This window comes from Haliotis asinina, chromosome 1 (genome assembly GCF_037392515.1).
Source record: "Haliotis asinina isolate JCU_RB_2024 chromosome 1, JCU_Hal_asi_v2, whole genome shotgun sequence".
Classification (NCBI taxonomy): Eukaryota; Metazoa; Mollusca; class Gastropoda; order Lepetellida; family Haliotidae; genus Haliotis; species Haliotis asinina.
Genome location: NC_090280.1, coordinates 78,447,911 through 78,472,333, shown reverse-complemented (window position 1 = coordinate 78,472,333; position 24,423 = coordinate 78,447,911). Strand labels below are relative to the sequence as shown.

The 24,423-nt window shown below is 41.6% G+C and overlaps 2 protein-coding genes across 2 annotated transcripts in view; one reads left to right on the top strand and one right to left on the bottom strand.

Annotated features, from left to right (window-relative positions):
• Window positions 1-921: 921 nt before the first annotated feature.
• On the top strand, window positions 922-21,239 carry LOC137297698 (T-complex protein 1 subunit zeta-like). Its single transcript, XM_067829625.1, has 15 exons — window positions 922-1,141; window positions 2,634-2,697; window positions 3,380-3,514; window positions 3,806-3,865; window positions 4,117-4,230; window positions 4,681-4,784; window positions 5,600-5,710; window positions 12,695-12,854; window positions 13,423-13,505; window positions 14,365-14,461; window positions 15,312-15,459; window positions 15,795-15,887; window positions 17,978-18,121; window positions 18,486-18,558; window positions 18,985-21,239. Exons 1-15 carry the CDS (start codon window positions 1,005-1,007, stop codon window positions 19,058-19,060), a joined length of 1,599 nt encoding a protein of 532 aa, XP_067685726.1. The 5' UTR covers window positions 922-1,004; the 3' UTR covers window positions 19,061-21,239.
• Window positions 21,108-24,423, bottom strand: part of LOC137297708 (conditioned medium factor receptor 1-like) — a 30,783-nt gene continuing 27,467 nt past the window's right edge. Inside the window, exon 11 of the mRNA XM_067829638.1 lies at window positions 21,108-24,423. Within this exon, the coding sequence (XP_067685739.1) occupies window positions 24,305-24,423 (119 nt within the window). The 3' untranslated portion in view covers window positions 21,108-24,304.

Sequence of the window (24,423 nt, the reverse complement as noted above, 5' to 3'; positions counted from 1 at the left end):
AAAACACTTATATGCTGAAACTGTTTTGAGGATACCAGTGGAACTTGGTATAACTGTGCATCGTTACATAAGGAATACATATAGGCATTTGCTGTGTACTTGGGTAGGTGATATAAGTTTTTTTTACGCAAGAAAATGTTCAGATTTCACTACCAAAGGCAAAGTCATCGTTTTTAGTTTAAGAATTCAAATAAATCAGCTGTGTGTTTTTATTATCATAAATAATAAACAAGATTAGCTTTGCAATCTTCCGGACTGAAACAAATGGCTTGCTAAGTACCTGTAGACATAATATTTTCACGTAACATGACTAAATATCGAGGTTAAAAACACAGAAATAGGATCAAATTGGATCAGTCACTATACCAAAAAATCAATGGTCAAAGTAATATTGCTTTTAAATGCAAAAAGTATTTTACATTTGGCAATTTGGGGGGGGGGGGTATGAAAGGAAACCTTTTTGGTCAATAAAGGAGTTTATTCTTTGGCGTGATTTTTCTCACTAATTCTTGAAACAATACGACCGGCCGACCCATGAAACAGAATTTCAGTCGATCTGCTTGGTCATACGAATTTATCTCATGACGACATAACTGCGTTAAAACACCGTTTTCAAAGACGAGAGACTGCATCATATCCATGTAACACAGGACATATTATGTAACTACACATGTTCACACATCTGCAGACACGATCACAAGACTACAGTATTTGACACATTGTAACCGGGGATCTTTTGTTTTCTGCTTTGGTGTTTCTCACAGGCATCTGTGTAAGTTGAAAGTTTACGTTTTCTTCCTTAAAAATGATTTGTATAAAACACAAAACTACAGTAGTAAAATGTGAAATGAGCGAAATCCATGATACAGTTTTAAAATATGTATTTTCAAAACTTTATCTTTTGGGTGTTTCTTGTCTATCAAACTTGTTAACAAAACACCACAATGAAGGGTCCCTGGAATGTCCAATCTCGAACAATCTCGTGAGAAACGAACCAGTCCAAGATGTCTGCGATCAAGTCGCTGAATCCTAAAGCCGAAGTTGCTAGGGCTTCCCAGGCCCTTGCTGTGAATATAAGTGCAGCAAAGGGTCTACAGGATGTCCTTCGTACCAATCTTGGTCCAAAGGGTACCATGAAAATGTAAGTTTATCCATAATAACCGTGGCTTCTCAAAGCCGACTATCGCTTAACTGAGAACGTTCTGGAAACACGTGCTCGACACGCTGTTTTCTTTGAGTCATGTCGGCACTTGTTATTTGTTTGGTACGGCTACCTGGAAACGTTTTACAATTGTTCCACCTTGGCTAGAGTGCAGTTTACCGGGCGCGCGACCCGGGACTGTCTCACTTTACCGCGCTGATGTATCCTTAGGGTTAGGGACCCCCCTTCTAGAACCTTAGGGTTAGGGACCCCCTTCTAGATCCTTAGGGTTAGGGACCCCCTTCTAGATCCTTAGGGTTAGGGACCCCCGCTTCTAGATCCTTAGGGTTAGGGACACCCCCCTTCTAGATCCTTAGGGTTAGGGACACCCCCCTTCTAGATCCTTAGGGTTAGGGATCCCCCCTTCTAGATCCTTAGGGTTAGTGAGTAAAGGTTAGGGTTGGCAAACCTTAGATGCGATTATATCCATATATCCATCCACAAATCGAAAGTCAAACGATAAACGTCATCATATATCATAGCTTCGCTGGATTGGCTGCACAACATCTTGAAAACAATGCCTAGGTGTGGCTTCTCGCTTTGATGAATGGGTAGGCGGGGCCTAGCTCTGCGCATGCGCAGTAAATGAAAACAAACCATAATAGTTTGTTTTCATTCACTGCGCATGCGCAGAGCTAGTGGGGTAATGACCCGTTAAACGAGCACTAACAAACTGTGATCGCACCGGTGGTCCCGAGGTAGCGTGTCCACTAATTAGTCTAATTAGAATCCCACGACCCCTGCTGAGAGCGTTCGAGCCCCGCCAGCACAGCGAAAAAAATTGGAAAAAGCGCGCCCGGTAAAGTGCACTACTCCCTCCACCTTTGACATAGTATTTCAGAATCATCTACATAGTTGGAATGACATTTACTGTAACAACCTTGTACTGTGAGTGTGCAGGGTACATTGTTAGGCACATATGTCATGCACTCGCAACATATTTCCATGGAAGTCATAGTTGACGTACTAGTTTTTCAAACAAGTGTTCCTTTAATGAAAAAAACCCAAACATATCGCATTTAGGGTATGAGTTCTGCACACACACACACACCTCTCCTCACCAAAATATACATCCAATGAAATAGAACAGGTATCCCTCCTGTGGTGCAAATGGAGAAATGGTATGGGCAGAACTGTTTTTGCATATTTCCAAAAATAAGATCAGAGTTAGAATTGGTCTTCAGTTACCCATGCTTGTCATAACAGACAGCAAGTGGGATTGGATGGACAAGTTCACTGGCTTTGTTGGTCATCAGAATTGTGTAGAATGATGTTCATGCTGTTGATCACTGGATTGTCTGATTCAGGCTCGATTGCTTACACTAGTTACAGATCACCTCCATATTGCTGAATGGGGTGTAAAACATATCTTCACTCACTATTAGTCAGCATTACAAAACATTTGAGCCAGCACCTTTTGTTTGGGTTTCAGGCTTGTGTCTGGAGCTGGAGACATCAAGCTGACGAAAGATGGAAATGTACTGCTCCATGAGATGGTATGATTAGGAAGTTAACATTGTTTCATTTTGCCATAGAATGACCCTTCATCAATACTTCTTTGTCCTTGTGTAATAAGAGAGAGAGACCTGTGAAGGTCCCGGGGTAGAATAGGCCCTCAGCAACCCATGCTTGCCATAGAAGGCGACTTGGCTTGTCGTAGGAGGTGACTAACGGGATCGGGTGGTCAGGCGCGCCGACTTGGTTGACACATGTCATCGGTTCCCAATTGCGCAGATCGATGCTCATGTTGTTGATCACTGGATTGTCTGGTCCAGACTCGATTATTTACAGACCGCCGCCATATAGCTGGAATATTGCTGAGTGCGGCGTAAAACTCAACTCACTCCCTCACTAGTATGATTTGGAACTTAATATTGTTTCATTTTGCCATAGAATGACCCTTCATCAAGACTTCTTTGTCCTTGTGTAATAGTGTTCAAATAACGTTATTACTCTAACAACTATCGCTATTCATTTCCTAAGCTCACACACACTTCATTAATATCCAGACCAAATGACAAGGAGATAATCTGTTTTATTTTGTTTTTTGGTTTGACAGAGATGTTAAAATAACCTTACTTTCATAAAATTCCAAATCTTGAAAGTAATAACCTCTGGTCAGTTCATTGTTTTGAAGTTAACCATTGTATTTGATAAGATTTATGATTGTGTTTGTAGCAAATCCAGCACCCTACAGCCTCCCTGATTGCAAGAGTTGCAACAGCTCAGGATGATATCACTGGAGATGGCACAACTTCCAATGTCCTCATCATTGGAGAGCTGCTTAAACAGGCTGATCTTTACATTGCAGAGGTAAAAAATTCTCTTGCATGGTCTGTGTGTAATCTCTGAATATTCTCACTGAAAATTATAAGCCATCAGCCAAAAGCTACAATAATGACTTTGGCAGGAACTGAGGGAGATCTTGGGCTAGGCATAGGCATGAATTTCAAAGGCTGTTTGTTTTGAGTCTTCATTTCAAGCTGAAAGTTTAGGGATAGGTTCAAATACTTATTGCAGTCTCAAGTACGCCACCATGCACTTTAGTTTCAAACAATAATTTGCTTTATGTGTTCCTGTACAGCGTATGACTTTCCTTTTCAGGGACTGCATCCTCGTCTGATCACTGAGGGGTTTGAGCTGGCCAGAAATAAGTCCTTGGAAGTAAGTCTTGATTTGAAAGTGATAAGGGGGATTTCATTTCGTATTTTCCTGATTTAAAGACTGTAGACTTGTAGAGATACAGGCACTACTGTAGGACAAAATATCCTCCCAGTAGACACATCGTAAATAGGTCTTTTTAGAATAAATTCCATGCAGTAAATGCTAATTGTGCGATTTCATGAGTTGTTGGAACCACATGATTTTTTTTTTTTTAACTTGGTTCTACAAACATTGTATGCCTTTGTGTATAGGTGTTGGACGAAGTGAAGATTGAGCGTACAATTGATCGGGACACACTGGTGCAGGTGGCACGCACGTCTCTCAGGACCAAGGTGCATCAGGAACTGGCTGATCTTCTCACAGAGGTGAACTTTCAATGATGCAGTTAAACTTATGCTCAGTTACATTGACATGTATGGACATGTTGTTTCCATATTAATTAATGAGAGCCCAATAATGTCGGGAGAATGTCTTCAGTGTATTTGTGAAAAATCTTATACTTACACTGTATCATGTTGTTTTAATTAGGTAGTTGTAAAGATGTTGCGTTGTAATTATGCATTAAAATCATTTTGGGTGTTGACAAAGAACAGCCAGATCAGCATAGATTGTATGGCATGTGTTATCTCCATTCAGAACAGCCTGTTTACTCTTGTTTTCAAGATAAATGTATGTGATGATATTTTCATGAAATTGTGCCAGTTTGATAGCTGAAAATACCTAGTGGTTAGAGGCTTGAAATATGATTCCAGTGTTGTGAATGTGGTTAAGCAATGCACATCCAGAAGCTAGCATGATGGTGATTATCTCTGCAGCATGTCGTTGATGCTGTTCTGGCCATCAAGCGGCCAAATGAGGCCATTGACCTGCACATGGTGGAGATCATGGAGATGCAGCACAAGACTGATATGGACACTACGTGAGTTTCACCTGATATAAGGGCCCAATGGTTAATTGTCTGCTCGTATCATTTTCTCGGTTTCCATGGAAACGTTTAGGACTTAGTCTCAAAAATGAGAGGTGTGTTTCATTTCCGGAGCACATCTCAAAAACTTCGTAATCTCTATCAGCAAAAGTTAGTAGATACGTGTGGCAGACCCCAAAGTGGTTCCTTTTGCTATTTACATGTTTTTGTGATTTATCATTTTCTGGGTTTCCAGGGAGACGTTTTGAACTTAGTCTCAAAATGGAGGGATGGGCTTTGTTTCTCGAGCACAACTTGAAAACTATTTGATATATTACAGCAAAACATGGCAGATATTTGAGACAGACCTTTTGCTATGTGGTGCCTTTTGCTATGTCCAGTGTTTTGGCACTTTTATTTTTCCTGGTTTCCTTGGAAACAATTCTGACTTTGTCTCAAAATGGAGTGATGGGCTTTGTTTCTAGAGCACAACTCGAAAACCATTTGATATCTTTCAACAGATCTTAGCAGATGTTTTAGACAGATCTCGAAGTGGTGCCTTTTGCTGTTAACAGATATATGGCATTTATATTTTTCATGACTTCCATGGAAATGATTCAAACTTAATCTAAGAAAACATTAAGTAACTGTCAGATGATTTGTCCATTCAAATATGTGGAGGTCATGGGGATATGTCATCTTCTGATGACTCTTGTTCTCTTTTTATCATGTTATGGGTAATTGTTTGGATGATTTATTGACGACCATGAGAAATATGCATGTTTGCTGTTTTCACTTCTTTCTGATGAAACCATGTCTTTCCTGTTTAGGTTTGTGCGGGGTCTTGTGATGGATCATGGATCTCGTCACCCAGATATGAAGAAGCGAGTTGAGGATGCCTACATTCTCACCTGCAACGTCTCGCTGGAATATGAAAAGACGTGAGTACCTAAAAATAATGTTCTGTGATTTAGATAATCATATTGTTTCTGGACAACTCGTATCTTCAACATGATGATAAAACCAACACATCATAATGGAGATCATTCTCGATATCTCCAGGGTATATGTTCCGATAAATTTCCATTATACCCTGGACACATCTACGGCTCATTCTGATAAATTTATTATCTCCATGGGAAAACAAACCATGAAGAGGTCCTCTGCAAGAAGGGGTTTCTGCATACATTTTTTAAACGTTTCGGGCCTATAAATTTGTCTGTATGATTTCCACCAAATCTGAGTGGCACTGCAAGCAAACCTTCGCAGTTGCGACCGTTACCTTTGTTGACACCGCAAGCTCGGTTATAAAGGCGGCCTAGCTGATTGGCTACTGTGAGAATGCGGAGCCAGCAAAGGGAGGTAATAAAATTATTGGGCCGACCCGTAGATGCGTCCAGGGTATAGTGGAGACTTATCATAACGTATACCTCGGAGATATTTGGTGTTTGTAAGAATACTCCAAGGGTTATAACTCATGGGGTTGGTTTCAAATAAAGTTTGGCCAGTAGAGGACACAAGAGTCAATTTAATGCAGTGTTACATTAAATTTTTAACTTACCTTACCATAGGTCTTATGCATATTACCTCAAGCTTCGCTAGAAGAGATCAGACAGTCGTTGATTCGCCATTCCCTAGATGGCTACCTCATGTAATCTACGAATGTAGTCACGGAAGTGACGTGATCTCCCCACTCGCGCAAGCGCGAACAATCCAAAAATCACTTTTACTTCTAGCGTTCGTCTGTTCGGACGTTTTTTTGGTTCGCTTAGTTTACCTACTTTGTGGTTCAATAAAGTTGTTCCTCACGGGTAGGTATGGTTTGTATCCCTTAGGTGTGCGTGTTAAGGTAAGTAATCATTTAACTGCACTTACTTTGCTACCTCGTGTTGTTTTGTTTTTTTCTCTCACTTCGGGGTGGGTTCGCCCGCGTCGTGTGTGAGTGAGGCATGGCGTCCGTGGGGGTATTATATCTTGCTGGTTTTTCTTCCTCCATGTGGTTTCCATGTCGATTAGTATTTTTGCCCATGTTTCACTGCATTTATACGTTTTTTCGTGCCACGTTGCGATGTATGCAGGTAGCCTTTCTGGTTGTTTGCCCTTCGCTGTCACGAGCTTACGGGCGTGCCTACTTTATAGTGGGGGTGCGTTGGTGCTGCATTTCTGGTGTAGGGGTGTTTTTTTCTACCTCCTAGCGTTGGTTTCCACGCATTGTTATGTCTTGTTTTGTTACAGTTAACTGTGTATGTCTCGCCAGTTTTACACTATCAGCTAGGGGCAGAAATCAGCGAAAGTTCCTCACCCTTGGTGCCCGGATTGTGCGTCTCTAGCCTGCTCTTTTGACGGACGCTGCCAGTACTGCGAGTCGTTATTGGTGGCGGATTTCAAGACTTTATTGCGGCTAAGAAGAAGCTTTTTGCACAGCAGTAGAGAAGGATGTCGTCTCAAGCGTGGTCGTTGGGATCTCTGCCGGACGACCCTGACTTACAACCGCCTTCAGCGACTGTGCCGACGCCTGGGATGGGGGCGTTCGTCCGTGACGCCTGTATGCTGTATGCCCCGGAACCACCTCGCCTGGATTACATCGTGGATCTGTTTTCATCCAGATGCCTTGTCTCATCCGGAAGTCCAGAGGTTCCTGCGCTCCCTGCTGACGCCCGGTGCTGCTGCGATGCCAGCGTCTATCCCGACACCAGCACCTATGCCGACACCAGCGCCTGTGCTTACGCCAGTGCCTATACCTACGTCAGCGCCTATCCCGACACCAGCGTTTATGTCTACACCATCGCCTGTGCTTCCGCCAGCACCTATGCCTGCGCCAGCGCCTATGCCTACGTCAGCGCCTATCCCGACACCAGCGTTTATGTCTACACCATCGCCTGTACTTACTCCAGCACCTATGCCTGCGCCAGCACCTATCATGACGTCAGCGCTTATCCCGTCACCAGCGTTTATGTCTACACCATCGCCTGTGCTTACGCCAGTGCCTATCCGGACGTCAGCGCTTATCCCGACACCAGCGCCTATGCCGACGCCGGACCCTGTGCCAGCGCCAGCGCCTGCGCCTTACCGTACACCCAGGGTGTTGCATACGTTGTCCAGGGAAGAGGTTTTGCACGACAGTTGGATGAAGGGCGATCTCGGCGCAGATCACGCTCCAGGTTCCCTGGGAGTTGGTGATCCTGTACCCTCCTCAGTAGTCTTTGTCGGCGCTCTCGGTCAAGCTCACGGTCCCCGCGTCGCCCTTTTGAATGAGGACTCTCGCTTTACTACCAGGTGAAGACGTTGCTTGCAATCCCAGTCCATATCACCTCGGTGCTCCTCCAGATCTCGGCGTTTGCGGTAGCCGGAACCACCTTGAATCCCGTCCAAGGAATCTGCTGCTCATGCATCGACTTCGTCTTCTACACTGTGGCGTGATTCGAATCCTGTGTCCTGGGAGGACCGGGAGGAACAGATTTTTTTGCCCGGACTTCGACGAGGAGGCAGGAGACGACGGCGACGGTGATGGCACTTAACTACCCTTATCAGTTGTCTTCGAGTGGACTGCCCTTCGCCTTCGGTTGATTCCAGCAACCTTGCAGCAATTCATTTATCGCCGGAGCTACTCATCCCGCTGTTGTTAAATGCGGTCTTTGCGAAATTGTCATCTAATCCGAATTTCAAGCGTGTAAGTCCAGGAAGTCAGATTACAAGATACACAGCCTGGTTTTCGCGAACAGCGTGGCTGTCCTGGGTGAATCTCTGTAGCAGTTATTGGGCTCCTCGCAGCACTCTTACAGAGTGCAGGATTCTAAGCGGGTGGCATTGAAGACTGAACTCAAGCAAATGTTTAAGCCGTTTTCTGCGCTGGCGTCAGCTACATCGGCGGCGGCGATGGACTGGTCTGAAGACAACGCCTCGAGGATCAATCACCTTACCAGGTATTCCTATGCCGGTAGGCGGGAGACTGGGTGTCCTTTGGAGGGACTGGTCGCATCCTCGAAGATCCTTACGTTACAGTTTGTCTACATAAGCCTCAAGCGGAGAAAGTTTTCTTTCACTTGCTTTACTCATTTGGTCACGAAGATTCTTCGAGACAACAACTAAGTGCCACGTCTAACTACACCTCGTGATTACAAGAGAGGACGGCATTTATCCTCGGGGAAAAATTGCCAACACATCTACCTGGAAAGCTATTGTCTACTTCAGTTTCAAGCGGCGGAACAGTTTTCGCACGCTTTACTCATTTACACACGTGCTCGCCAAACAGCATGGTTACGGTCAAGCCTACAGGCTAGCAAGGAAACACCGTTTACAAGATTTCATGATGATCAGTTATGTGCTACACCGGTGACGTCACGTCTACATTTTGATTGGTCCCCGAGAGACAACGCCCTGCAAAGGATCCCAGGGTCGTTACATCTACTATCTGATTGGTCATCGAGGGACAACGCCCTGCGCAGAATGTGTTGTTTTATTCTAGTGTTAGCAAGTTGTCTGCAGTGACTTACAGTCATTTTACGATGGGAAGATGTCGTTTACACTCTAGACTAGCAGTCTACAGCAGCATTGGATGCCTCTAGTCGGCATAGAGATCCTCTAACATTAGTCTGAACGCTGCCTGTCAGGAGGCATGCAGCGATGTATGGCAGTTTCTGATCGGACAGACAGCCAGCTTTAAATAGACTTCATTGAAATGTCAACACATTCATAATAAACAGCGTGGTCGTTCTGAAGTCAAATAATGACGCATTCTTCACGGCATACAAGCTTTTCTTGAGAGAGATGGACTTCATTATCAGGCTGTTAAGTCAGCTTGGATGACTTGAGGATCTAACTCCGCGGGATTTAATTCATCACATCGCCGTCCCAGGTTCGGGAGTCAAAGTTCAAGGCGATGTTATACACAAGCTGTACTCTGCCCGTTGTCACTGTGTCAGTGATAATGTCTACTCGATTTGCTCACTTCACCTCAGGATATGATCAGACGTAGACGTCCACTATTACGTCTATGACAGGGATCATGATTTCAAGACAGGTTTACGACATTGGACGTCTCGACACCACACCCGTGGTAGACGCGCTGGTCAATGTTTGCGTAGGAACTTACACATTTGAGCCGTCATTCAACAACCATCTTTAGGTAGACACGTCTCTCCAAGGATTGAGTGCCTATCTAGTCAAGGAGGAGTGCCTATCTAGTCAAGGAGGTTGCAGCAGGATTCTGGAAGAGTGGAGATCTATCTCTTCACATCACCCAGTTGAAGATGAAAGCGGTGATGCATGTCTATCATTGGTTGACAGCACCGAGAGACAAGCTACTGATGATCCTTACGGACAACTCTATGGTAGCCTTCTAGGTAATCAAGGGTCAAGGAGGCCTCGACCTCTACTACACTTCTTGTCGTTTCTACCCTTCGACGTGGTCGAGTCAGATCCTCCAAATAAAAGTATCTCTCATACCAGGAGCCTGCATCTTCATGGCAGACGCCTTATCTCGCCCCCTACGTATATCACCAACAGAGAATATTGTGTGTCGAAACACTTTCAAATAATCAGCTTCTAGAGTGGGACCAATTGCTGTACCATCCTCACAATCGGACACTGCACCTGGATCCGCCGCAATTTCATCTTTGTGCCTGGACCATCTGTGAAGTCTTGAGGGCCAAGGGGTACTCATCTCAAGTGGCGAAGTTAATCGCCCTGGAGCACAGGATTTCCACTCAGTGGACCTGCAGGCGTGGACGATTGATGTGATGTCCCTGTCGTGGGAAGGTCGGGACGCTTACTCATTTCCACCATCAGCCCTTCTCACAGAAGTGGTGACCAAGGTCAAGCAGACTCAGAACCTGCGACTGCCTTTGGTCGCGCCTTGGTGGCCAGCCAGGCCATGCTTCCCCGACCTGCGTCTTCTCACCAGCAGAGAGTCGTACCAGCTTCCAGATTAGTTACGTCTGCTTTGACATCCGCACAGTCGGCAGCTTCATCTGGACCCGCTGAGATTTCATCTTCACGGTTGGGTCATCTGCAGAAGGCATTGAGAGTTAAGGGCTAGTGAGTGGCAAGCGTCCTAGCTTGTGTGCATCGTATGTCCGCTAGGTCCTTATATGACGACAAGTGACGCTCATTGGAGAGTTTTTGTGTTCAAGACCGCAAGATCCTATGACAGCTTCTCCACAGTTTTTAGCGAACTTCCTCCTGTTCCTGCATAACTGCAAGCATCTTAGAGGCAGTACTTTGGGGACTTATCTGTCGGCTTTGAACTCCTTCTTGGCGATTAAAGCGGATAAACAGATTTCCAAGATACCACAGCTTATTGCGCTACTCAAGCCTTTCAAATTGGAGGACCAGAAAGTTAAGCTTCATCCTCCAGCTTGGGACCTCAACATCGTCCTACAACATCTTAGAGGACCTCCGTATGAGCCGTATGAGAGGAAGCCTCCTTCATGTATTTCGTCTAAAAGACGGTCTTCCTTCTAGCGTTGGCTACTGCGGCTAGAGTTAGTGAAATTCATGCCCTGGACGTCACACATGTTCGCTTTGAGCAGTCAAGGCATGGACAAGCCTCCTTGGGTCTCCTATGGGATTTTGTGGCCAAGAATCAGCTTCCTGGACAGCCAGACAGGCTGTTCTCCATTCCTCCTACATCTTCAGTCTTGGGACAACATGCCTTAGAGGAGGTGCGACTGTGCCTCGTACGAGCCCTCAGATGTTACATCCGGAAGTTGGCTTCTAAGAGACGTTCCCGTAAAAGAATGTTCATCCCACTTTCGACTACCTGCAAGGGGAGGTGAACAGGAACACAGTCGACTTATGGCTTCGATCTACGATCCTGACGGTTTTTGATGCCAAGCATCTACCTCATCCGGTGGCGAACAACCCACACGAGATCAGAGCGTTGGCATCTACCTTGGCCCTCCATAGTAATTGCACAGTGCCACGAACTATGGAAGGCTGCTTTTGGAAGTGGTCTACTGTCTTCGCTTCCCACTACCTGGGGGACTTGGCAGTTGAGGACATGGAGGGACTACAGTCCGTTGGTGGTTGCCCAGCAACTTACCCGGCCGGCCGCCCTTTAGGTAATAACACTGTTTCTTACCGTTGGTCTTAAGATTAACCTCACCTTCAGGGTGCGTCGGTTTTTTCTTTGGAGTTCCCTAGGGTTACTCTTTGTCCTGCTTCCAGGTTTGTCCTGTGACTGTTGACATGGGTCTCCCAGGTTCTCCTAATGCATGTGCACTGGTTGCTGAGGGATGGTCCTCTGGAGTCCACACCACCATCCATCTGTCGAAGCCATATGCATAAGACCTATGGTAAGGTAAGTTAAAAATTTATTAAAATCTAAATATTTTAGATATTTAAATACTTACCTTACCATAGGGCGGTGACTCCCTCCCAACGCTGGATGCTCCTCCCCACTCTGGACTCTTCGGACCTTCCTGTTGCCAGTAAAAGTGATTTTTGGATTGTTCGCGCTTGCGCGAGTGGGGAGATCACGTCACTTCCGTGACTACATTCGTAGATTACATGAGGTAGCCATCTAGGGAATGGCGAATCAACGACTGTCTGATCTCTTCTAGCGAAGCTTGAGGTAATATGCATAAGACCTATGGTAAGGTAAGTATTTAAATATCTAAAATATTTAGATTTTAATAATTCATTCACACATGTTAATTTCATACAGTATTCTAAATGCTAGAAACATTTTGAGTGAATTATATGGTAGCTTCTTTGAGGGACGATACATGATTATGGTGTGATGTAGTGCTTTTAACATAGATTTGTGATGGTTGTGTGCTAAATTGCCTTACATCCAGAGTCCCTCTCATGATACTTTATCAATGTTGATACGATTATTAATTACACTTTTCTTGAACAATATGGCATGAAGTCTTGTTGATGTGACTAAAGATCTTCACTGCCTCACTCTTCTCTGTTTTCAGTGAGGTGAACTCTGGTTTCTTCTACAAGAGTGCTGCAGAGAGAGAAAAGCTGGTGGAGGCGGAGAGGAAGTTCATTGATGATCGAGTCCGGAAGATTATTGAGCTGAAGAACAAAGTGTGCAAAGGGAACAACAAGGGATTTGTTGTCATCAACCAGAAGGTAGGGCCTGACGCTAACTGGTAGCCACTATGATATGATATGTTTACCAGTCCTGAGATCAGATTGCACGAATTTTCTAAAAACAAGAACTTTGGGTTCAACCCTAGTGAAAGAGTCTTTCATTTTCAATTTTGTTTTTTTCATGTTTTCTCTGACGGGGGAAATTTTGAGGATCTATTTTTTTTTAAAACTTCTGCAATTGACATGTTCAAGTGATTGTATTGACTTAACCATGTTCTGGTTGATGTATAAGTTTTAAAAAATATTTTGCAAAATTTGCTGTACTAAATTTTCTCACTTTTTACTTCTTTAAACACACGTTAAGAATGGCAGTCCTCACTCAGAATCATCTACTCCACTGAACATTGTCATAATGGTTTATAAATGAAGTGGCATTCAATCAATGCAATAATGTGGAAAAAACCAGTAATGCCACATCTTCTTTTTCTCCTGTTATCAGTGAAATACAAATCAACTCATCATCAAGCCATAATGATAGTCTCTTTGATATGATGTAATATAAAAACAAAGTTAGAGATGAACACTATTCATTTCCTTTTTCTTGCAGGGAATTGATCCTCTGTCACTGGATATGTTTGCCAAGGAGGGCATTGTGGGTCTGCGCCGTGCCAAGAGGAGGAACATGGAGAGGTTAGTCTGTGTTTCAGTCCAGAGTTGACAGAAAAAGAACCTTATATACTCACTGATGATTGGGTAGTCTGGTTGTTTAAGTGTTCACTTGTGTGCGTCAAAGACAGTGGTTCTATTCCCACCTTATGGTCATCATGTTAGGCTCTTTTGTCCGAGGGTATTAATGGCATCTTAAAACTACTCGTTGCACGAGTTCTCCATTCTGTTGTAATAAGTACATGAGTCCCTTGGCTACTTTAGCTTCATATTGAGCCTGATTCTCATGATATAACAGTAAAAAATACTCTGGAGTATGAGTATTGATGTGTTGGGAAATTAGCTTCAATAATCTATTCATCTGTGTTCACAGGTCAACCTCATCTTGGTTTACCACCAAGCCTAACCATGATTACATGCCCCCATTGTTATTCTGATGTCTCATGAACCACTGTATCTTCCTACTATGTAAATATCAAGTTTGTGAAACGGGAGACTGAAAGAGGACCTAACATCTTCAAAATATGTGTTGGAGGCTAATGTGTGTAGAGTATTATGTACGTAAGATAGTCACAGATATTGATGACAGATGTTATTACACAGTGGATATTGGAGAAGACTTTTAGCTCGGATTCTTCTGACCCACAAATATCTGGGGTAGATTTTGTCTTCAGGAACCTATGCTTATTGTACGAAAGAAGTTAACTTGGGTAATACGTCATCATATCCTGATGCTCATGCAGTTGATCACTGGATTGTGTGATCCAGCTTTTATTATTGACAGACTACCACCATATAGATATTGCTGAGTGCAGTGTTAAACAGCAAACAAACTAAATGTTTTGTGTGCTCTTACAATGTGTACCGGTACTCATGTTTTCAGACTTGCGCTGGCAGTTGGTGGGACAGCTATGAACTCTGTGGATGACCTGACACCAGATGTTCTGGGACATGCTGGACTTATGTATGAACATGTTCTGGTAGGTGAACACTGTACCTGATAGTCTCGTCTCTTTGTGCCATGGTGAAAACAACACTTTAGCAGCATGTATGTGTTGGATGGGGAAGGGCTTGAGTTTGAATATTAGTGACAGTGAACTATACAAATAAACAACATGCTTATAACAGACTGAACAATAGTATGAGCTCTATTTTTTGCTGAGGCCACCCATGAAGGTCTGATATAGAATAGGTCATCAGTAACCCATGCTTGCCATAAAGGGTGACTTTGCTATTCATAAGAGACGACTAGTGAGATCGGGTCAGGGTCACCAAGTTGGTAGACACATCAGTTCCCAATTGCACAGATTGATGCTCATGCTGTTGTTCACTGGATTGTCAAGACCTGACTTAATTATGTATTGGAATATAGCTGGAATATTGCAGAGTGCTGCATAACATTAAACTCACTCACTCTAAGGCCAGTTACCGTGTTTTTTAAAGGAAAGATATATAATGAATCTGAATTAATAGTCCCTTCAAGTTTGTAGAAAAAAAATATGCTTGAATCGAAACGGTACACTCAGATGTTATTCATTATTTGTTGTACTCCAAAATGCCTCTCAGTTGTAATCTGTATGTATATATATATAAGTGATTATTTTCACATTTTATTTTCACATACATACATCAGTAATGAGAATATCTGAAAGTTAAATTCTAAACCCACTCCATCTGTTTTGGCTTGAAAACAAATGATAGAGTTGGTCTTGAGGATTGTCTTCCAGATGTACAAAATATGAACTTTCAAATGTAAACATTGCCTATTCTGACTTGTCTCTTGAAATTAAAGTCTGGCCAGTCCAGTTCATCCAGGGTTGTTTCTTTTAGGGAGAACAAAAATACACCTTCTTGGAGGAGTGCAAGAACCCGCAGTCTGTCACCATCCTCGTCAAGGGACCCAACAAGCACACACTGACGCAAATCAAAGACGCTATCCGAGATGGGCTCCGTGCTGTGAAGAATGCCATTGAGGACAGTGAGTTGAAATACATTTGGGATTCTGTTGGTTTTGAGTGCTCGCGAAGTAAATTCAAACTGGATACATGTTAGTGTTGGACAGCTGTATCAAAAGATGTTTACCAGGTGAAAGGAATGTTTGTGTCCCCTTTCAAGATTCTTTTGCTTGTGCACATTTCATGGTGTTGGTACATTGTGATGAGAAGATTTTTGTTACATAGTTTCTTGCTATGGAGATACCAAGTCCAGTATTGTTGTAGAATACTGTGGGGTTTATTTTCAAACCTAATGTGTATGATGATTTGCTGTCTGGACATGTCTGACAAATGTTTTACTTATGTTTTCTTCCATCAGGCTGTGTACTGCCAGGAGCTGGAGCCTTCGAGATTGCTGCATTCCAGGAACTCATGAAGTTCAAGGACACTGTCAAAGGCCGAGCTCGTCTAGGTTGGTTGGATTAATATTTTAAGAATCCTGCAGGAGGCCTCCAGAATAAAGCAATCTTTCGCCTTAGTTCATGTTTCCCCCTTCATGATCAAGGTTGGGAATATTTTTTATTTGAAAATGGTATTGTTTGAGTGTCTTCCACTAGTCAAATATTTCATTCCTTGTCGCCACTTCCAATAAACTTATTTTTTCTGGCCACATGTATTGATGACAAACAATTCCTTTAAAAGTTTTCCTCATACTGCATAGAAATAGATTCTCCCTGTGTAATCTGGTCGCTCATAGTCAGAATTAGGTCATTTTCAGAAATCTTCAGTCAGTTGTGAATGTTGTAAAGCCAATGACTTATCTCAGATAAAGTTGATAACTATACCAATAGTTATGGACAGATCATCCGATGATGAGTACATGCAGCCTAGTTTGTCTTTAATCATGCGACCTTTATAGATAAGAAGTGACCCATGTAGATAAGTGGGGCAGGAGTGAAGGTATATGGGACATGAGAAGTTTATCTCGAAGGCAATATGTACCCAGCTTCTACCTTTTCACCTTGCAGTGATCTTAGTTTGCACTGGCTGACCTTGTTACACAGAAAGCGTTTTGTTAAGTGTTGACTTCTATTCAGTGCTGATGAAGTGTTGTGTTGGCTTCCATTTTGCCCTTTGCTAATAACACATCCACGGCAGTCAACTGTTGGCTTCCATCGTTTAGACTCAATCTTTGTTGTCTTTTTACTCATGTTTTTCTTACACGTACATGCTCTCTGCCTCATAAGTCATGGCATCCATTCATCTGATGGTGCAAGGATATATCCTGAAATATTGTGTCCTTCATTATCAAGAAGTTGACATCCATAAAACTATCTTTTTAATACCAGAAAGTGTTTCAAGTAGTGCAGTGTTTTGTTGGAATTACTATGTTTTATCTAAAGTCTGACACAGTTTCAAATGTTTTGATTTCTTCTCAGAATGGAAAAGGACATACAAAAAGGACGTACAAATAGACCCCAACTACTGTTGCATACAAACAGAATAGATAATCGTTCAATCAAAAGGTTTTCTTTGAAATTGTGTGAGCTTGGGAAGTTAGTAATCTTTTTATGACACTTTTTGACTGTTTAACTAAGATGCTGATGATCATTGTGAATACTCTGGACCTCACAAATTACTGTAAATCATGAAATTAATGCGAACATTTTATTAATGCGAAAAATGCGTCTGTACATGTGTCGCATTATTAAAATGACGCATTTCAGTCCGGGGGTGTACTTTTGAATAAACGGAAATTTCTTCCTTTCATTGACACTACTTAATACCTATTGAAATTATTCATCGGCAAATTTTGTCACTAAGCAGAAGTGTTGACACTACACCAGACAACACAGGTCACTTACTCATTAAGGGTATCGCAAGTCAGTTATCACTGGTTACAATAATCACTGTCAATTGTTCAAAGTCATTGAGGCACATCAGCCAGACCGGACATTCTCCAGCCATGCAGGATCGTTTAGCGATCTTTGCTCACCTTTGCAATCGCAGCCTCCATCCATTTGGCATGTAGAGGCCTCATCACACTTATTCGTAAATCCACAAGTCCTTTTTGGAACCTGTCAAATTGTCTGACACTTTGTTGGCATACCAATTAATAAATTGGTTTTTCATGGCCACCTTGAATTCACAATTAATTGTTGTCATAAGACAAGTAGTAGCAAGCAATCATGTGATCAAACATGGCAGCGTAATCAAAACATCGTCAGCTCCATTCCATTCAATGCTTAACAAGTTCAATTCAGGTAACTAGTGTGTGGTAATAAGAAATGAAAAGAAAATGAACAACAAAGAATCAGGGTGTCGCATTTTCTGATCAACACAACTTCCTGAGCTCGCATTAATTTCATGACGCATTTTAGACAAGACCTTTGCACTCGCATTAAATTCATGACGCATTAATTTCATGATTTACAGTACTTTAGGAATACACTCATCAAGATGGGCAGAGACATACTCTTGTAGCACTTGACTCATGACATTCAGATGATCACCTTCTGAATTTGTGGATGACCTTCTTATGACTCTTGTTGACTGTTCCAGGAATCCAGGCTTTTGCTGAGGCCCTGCTGATCATTGTTAAAGTTCTAGCCCAGAACTCGGGCCTTGATCCTCAGGAGGCTATTGTGAAGCTGCAACAGGAGTATCTGGGTCCAAAACAGGCTGTGGGACTCGACATCAAGACAGGTAAAGTACAGTACTTGGTCATGGATAGATCCTGAGGATACTCACAAAAGTTTTTATACTTCTATACTTCTCCACTTTGACTGGGATATTTGTATATTTGGTTTGTTAAAATATTTGACAAAAATGTGCATAATATACTAAGCATGTATTTGAATAGAATATATGTCTTAATCAAAAGTTGAGTTGACAGCACAGTGGAGTATTCATATTGTCACAGTGTCAGATGAGATCATTTGATTAGGTACAGGTTGGGCACAGTTCTTTGTCCTGTAAATGTATGTTCCTTTATTATCGAATGTTGCTTACACAAACATGTCCAGTGTGTTCTTAGTCAAACTGACCCAGTAATGGTTTCCTTATTCAGGGGAGGCAATCATACCAGCTGATTTAGGAATATTGGACAACTTCCGGGTGAAGAAACAGCTACTGCATTCATGGTGAGTTGTCTCCCTGGACAGTTTCTTATTCATGAAGGAGACTTGGCCAGTATATCTGGTCCTCATTACTTCAACCAGTTGTGCTGAACTGCTTAAGTTTTGTAACAAATCATATGGAAGGTTGATTTGACCATTTGTGAGGTCACATTATCATAAATCCTCATTTGTGTTGAAATCTAATATATTTGAAGGCCTGACAGAAGTAGAGTAGACCTGAAAGAAGTAGGGTAGACCTGACAGAAGTAGGGTAGATCTGACAGAAATAGGATTGTTGTCAGACTTGTGGTCAGCAAGGTTTCAATACCTTAGAGATTGTTAATCCATGATATTTGAGTCAGTGATTTGACTGCAAAAGACAAGATCTTTTTGAAGATCAATGCAAAGTCTTTGAAATATTTGATGTGATGTTTGTTGTATCTCTTGCAGTACTGTGATTGCTACCAACCTTCTACTGGTGGATGAGATTATGAGAGCTGGCATGTCTTCACTCAAGGGCGACTAACAGCACAGTGTGGTGGTCCTCATGCTGTGCTTGTCCTGTGTCATCTTATAGTGCTTCACCAAGGAACTTCATTCTGTCCAGGAGTCATTACCTTTGACAGAACTAATGCTCAGTCATTGTATTTAGTTTGTTTTTTGTCAATTAATTATCGTTACTCTGTTGCTTTCACACGACTGATTTTGGAATTATAAAACATGCCCAGAAATGGCCTTTTCAAATTTTCAGAGACAGAATGGAGTTATCTAAAAATCTGTGTCTTTTCATATGCCCAAATAAACAAATCTGGCGTACTTGTGTTTGTTCATTAGATATAATTTGAGTGAAGAAGTAAAGCAAGACTGAAGGCTTGCATCACTGAGAGAAGGACTTTGGTTAGGGTGCATGGATAGAATGACTTCGGTTAGGGTGTTTTACTCTGCAAACAGTTGATTTTGCAAGCAGGTTTCCACCTAATTTTTTTTTTTGGAGAAAGAATACCGAAGGCTGTATGGGAGATGAACAAATGTAAATTATAGCTGGCCTGCCTGCAATCTGTTGGCCAGTTATGGTTGCAAAACAGTTTTGAAGTGTTGCTCGTTGTATTATCGAGCACTGTTTTTCTGGTTCAGGTGAAATAATCACACACTATTACACACTATAAATGGAAGGACTACAAGACTGTTTTACACCCAGTATTTATTGGAGGTGTAGTAGCTATGTCAGTGTCACCATCAGTTATTCTGGAGAGATTTTCAAAATTCACAATTTTCCCTGCAGAGTTACTTCCCTTGAGCATGCTGTATGCATTATAGGTTCAAACACTGACTTGCCTGATGCTGCTTCAAGGCTTATCTGGTTATAGGGGTTTCCTTCAGGTGACATGCAGTGATACAGATGGAATACATGTGGCATTAATCTAAGTCAACTCAGTATTTACAGTTATGTGGTTGCAACGTGAAAACCAAATTGAAGCAATTTTACAACACGTCAACTGGAAATGGTGCAGAATTAAGTCCCCTTAGCTGCTCCCAGATCCATTTCAGTTCAAAGGTTCCTGGGTCATGACCACACTGTTGGAGCCTTGACGAAATAACTGCTTTTCACAAACTCTGAACGTAACTCATTCACTCTACGATAAAGTTTAATTCCCGAAATGCTCGTGACCAATAATGTGATAGAGTGTATAGTTTGTGTTTTATCCCCTGGCAGTGGTGAGCATTTAGGATGTGGTTATACTTGCTTCCCTGGCTGGGCTGCTTGGCTCAGTCAGTATGCAGTGTTTTTGTCCTCAGTTCGAGAACCATGTTAAACTACTGTATAACAAGCATAAACACCCCTCTCTTCCTTTCCCCACTGACCCGTGAAGGTCCCGGGGTAGAATAGGCCTTCAGCAACCCATGCTTGCCATAACAGGTGACTATGCTTGTTGTAAGAGGCGACTAACGGGATCGGGTGGTCAGACTAGCTGACTTGGTTGACACATGTCATCGGTTCCCAATTGCGCAGATCGATGCTCATGTTGTTGATCACTTGATTGTCTGGTCCAGACTCGATTATTTACAGACCGTCGCCATATAGCTGGAATATTGCTAAGTGCGACGTAAAACTAAACTCACTCACTCACTCACTCCTTTCCCCACTGGGATATTGCGGAGTGTGTGAAACTAAACCAGAACTCTCTCCACCCACATGGGTATGGTGGGGTATCATAGAAATTATAGTGTTTGCTTATCATGCTGAAGACTTGACTTCGATTTGTCTCATTGGTACAATTTGTGAAGCCAATTTCTTGTGTCCTGACATACTGCTGAAATAATGCTTAAATAGGCTTATAAATTGACACTGACATCACTCCATTGATCTTAGGGGACACTTTTTTGCATAATAACCCTCAAATCTGATACAAGCTCGCTTTCTTGTGCAATTATCTAAATGTCCCTCTCCAGGTCACGTTATATGTTACTCGTAAAACCAAACTCGCTCTCTCTGGAAATGCAGTAACCAAGAACAACAATCACCTTGCTGCACTACAAATATTTGTGAATATGTAAACCCAATGAACAACATGTGCCAGATTTGACCTTTTTATTGCTGAAAAACTGTATCAAGCGTGACAACAAGAATAAATGCTGACAGTAAAAGCATTGTCAAAAATGATTCAAATATTGTTCGGTGAGCAAGGAATCAATTTGGCACAAACATTAATTCATCAAGAACACAAAAGCATTATATATGTTCAGGGTGGAATGTATTGTAAAAACAAAGTTCATACGGTCAGCATTAGTATCCATGCTACAGGATGCTGTTGTATGAAGAGATCTTGGCACTATGGTGGTAACTGCTTTACTTTTAGCAAGGGCCTACAATTATTGTAGCACCCAGCTTATGTGAAAACACAGGAGAGAACACACATCTTGTACCCAGTGCTTGTAAAAAGCTGACTTAAAGGAGGTGATAGTTTGTGACCTCACCAAGTTTTGTGTCTTCTGATCATAAGACAAACGGACTGGGCCTCAGTCCACAATGAGTGCTCTCTCTTTCACAACTCCAGTGGACTGTTTTCAATAGCTGAGATAACCATACTAAGCACACTTGTAAACACACACTGACTTGGTTGACGCATGTCATCGGCTCCCAATTGCGCAGATCGATGCTCATGTTGTTGATCACTGGATTGTCTGGTCCAGACTCGATTATTTACAGACCGCCGCCATATAGCTGTAATATTGCTGAGTGCGGCGTAAAACTCAACTCACTCACTCACTGTAAACATACATGAAATTCAAAGATATTTACTGCCACCATAGAGCTTGAATATAGCTGAGTGGGGTGTAAAACTAGACTCACTCACTCATAGACATTTCTTGGTGTGACCACACATTTTGTATTGTACTTGATGTCATGGGTTGTTGCTCATATTGTTCACCTTTGTTTTTCAACACTTAGTTCACTGGCTGCCGTTGAAAAACCTAAACATTGTTGATTTTAGAACAATATTCGTTTACAATCAAACTGTAAAATGTTGACATTTGTTTGTCTATCATATTTGAGTAATTGTCAGTGTTTACATACATGAAATACCATCTGTATCTGCTGTAATAATCATCAAGCAAATGAGTAATGTATTCAGTTCTTTAAAGAACTACGATTCAGTGATGAAGTTCAGACCAACATCTTGACCAGGCTCTATTGTTCATTAGCACCATCTTTAAAGATAAACAAAAATTGCACTACATATTATTTCATGAATGATTTTAAAGGGAGCAGTAACACAGTAGTCAATAAATGTTTAATGACTTTCGTCAACAAAGTTTCATTGATGTTGTAACTGAATTTGTTCCTGGTTCAAGAAGTGATCCGTGTCAATTCTGGACATGGACTTCTGCTTAACAGACAACAACAAAAGCCATCCTGAAGTCAGTTTTGCTATTGATATTGAAATAACACATTACAGAATACCTTCACCCTTAATACCTTAAATAATCACAGTAGCATAAAGATAAGAGGTCATAATACTTGCTTTTTCATCAGATTTTCCAAGTCTATTTAATGGAGAGCACAAGACATGATCTTAAAGCTACACTGATGTCAACAGCAGCCTAGTTTGAACAGACTGGCTAGCTATTCTCAAGACGTTTGTATCCCTACGAACATCTTAATCCCATCTTTAACTCATTGGCTACAATCAAAGTTATGAATTCTTAGGGCTAGGAACGTTTTGAGAATAAGGGCCCTAGTGATTGAAAACTGCAACAATTCAGGCACAGTTACAGAACACCGGATACCAAGTGACATTTCACCCTAACCCAAATCTTACCCTAACCCTAAACCAAACCCTAACCCTAAACCTTATCCTAACCAAACGTTAACTCACTCAGTGTGAAAGATGGCAGGTATCTGGTATTCTGTAATCTAGCCACAATTCATAACTTGCTACATTCATGGTAAGCATTACACAAATACCAACAATAATATCAAAAGCAGTAGGTATTCACCTAAAGACTCAGAGTTTAAGAGGGGAATTGGGGTATCCATGTGGTTGAAGCAATGACTCTTAACCCCCAAGACTTGGGTTCGATTCCCAAATAAGTGCGATGAGTGAACCCTTTTTCTGGTGGACCCCGCAGTGATGTTGCTGGAATATAACTAAAGGTGGTGTAAAACTAAACTCACCCAGTTAAAGAGCATGTCATGACGGATGGCATTGAAATTTGAAAGAATCCTGCAGTGACTGGTCAGAAAGACATGCTGTCTGAACATGTTCTGGTGAATATAATTAATTTTTCATCTTACAGTTTGTGATCTTGACCTGAGAAGAGACCAAAATAGCAGTCAAACTTTCATTGTTGGAATTTAGAGGCTCCCAATTCAATTACTTAAAACTAATGTTTTCCTTTACTTTGTACTAACTTTATGACACTGATATCGTGGACAGCAAATATGGAGCAAAAGGATAGGAGTGCATTATGGTGAATACAATATTAACATATTCCTGAACTGATGAAAACTACACCTTTCAAAAATCTGAAATAGGAGCAATAAAATAGTTTTAACCTAATTTGCCTTCAAAGGTCTCTCTGTTTGGACTCCCAGGTGAACTCTCTATTGGCAGTGTTGTGATGCATTTAAACTACACAAGGCTTGGCACAATACAAGTGACATATTCTTAGATATATTACTTCAGGTTTGTTTGTTTTATCTCATAATTGATAGAGATTGCAATATGGTAGAGAAATACTTCTCACCTTCCAATAAATATGAAAATTAGGTCCTTGCAGGCATTACTTTTTAAAATAATGTATCAATGTAATATCTACTACATTAAAACACTTTAGCCTGACATTTAAAAAAATGTAATACTGTTGTTTTTGTATGCATGGGACTGTACATAAAAATAAATTTCAATCCTTTGGTTCACAACATCAATGTTGAAAGAAAATAAGTTGAAAGTAAATTAAAATTAATGCAAAATCACGACAAGTAAAGCATGTCTTGTATCAAAGATACAAAATATGTAAAATGAAATAAAATATGAAAACAGTGACTTTCATTCTTCATATCACAAAGGCAATTTGAAACACTCCATAATTAAACTTATGTATTAATACATAAACAACAGATATTTTATATTCAATGAATCGTGATGCATTGATGTATTTGCAAAACATCAAACCTCAGTAATGTTGTGATGGTATTAAAGCTACATAAGCGAGATGCTTTCCAACAAGGCTGTGAATATTTTTTCCTAAGATGCATAGATGTTTGTTATTCTTCCTTGTCCTTCCGACCAAATGTAAACAGCCTCCCAATGATGAGTCGTACTAGCTCAAATGTGATGACGATTGTGAACTCGGGTTTTAGCATGTGAAGCTTGGGAACTCGAC

Bases quoted from the DNA above. Each gene is read 5' to 3' on its own strand.
- LOC137297698 (XM_067829625.1), top strand. From the start codon at position 1,005: ATGTCTGCGATCAAGTCGCTGAATCCTAAAGCCGAAGTTGCTAGGGCT. The intron at 5,711-12,694 runs GTGAGTACCTAA...CTCTGTTTTCAG, and splicing joins TCGCTGGAATATGAAAAGAC to TGAGGTGAACTCTGGTTTCT. The intron at 18,122-18,485 runs GTAAAGTACAGT...TTCCTTATTCAG, and splicing joins GGGACTCGACATCAAGACAG to GGGAGGCAATCATACCAGCT.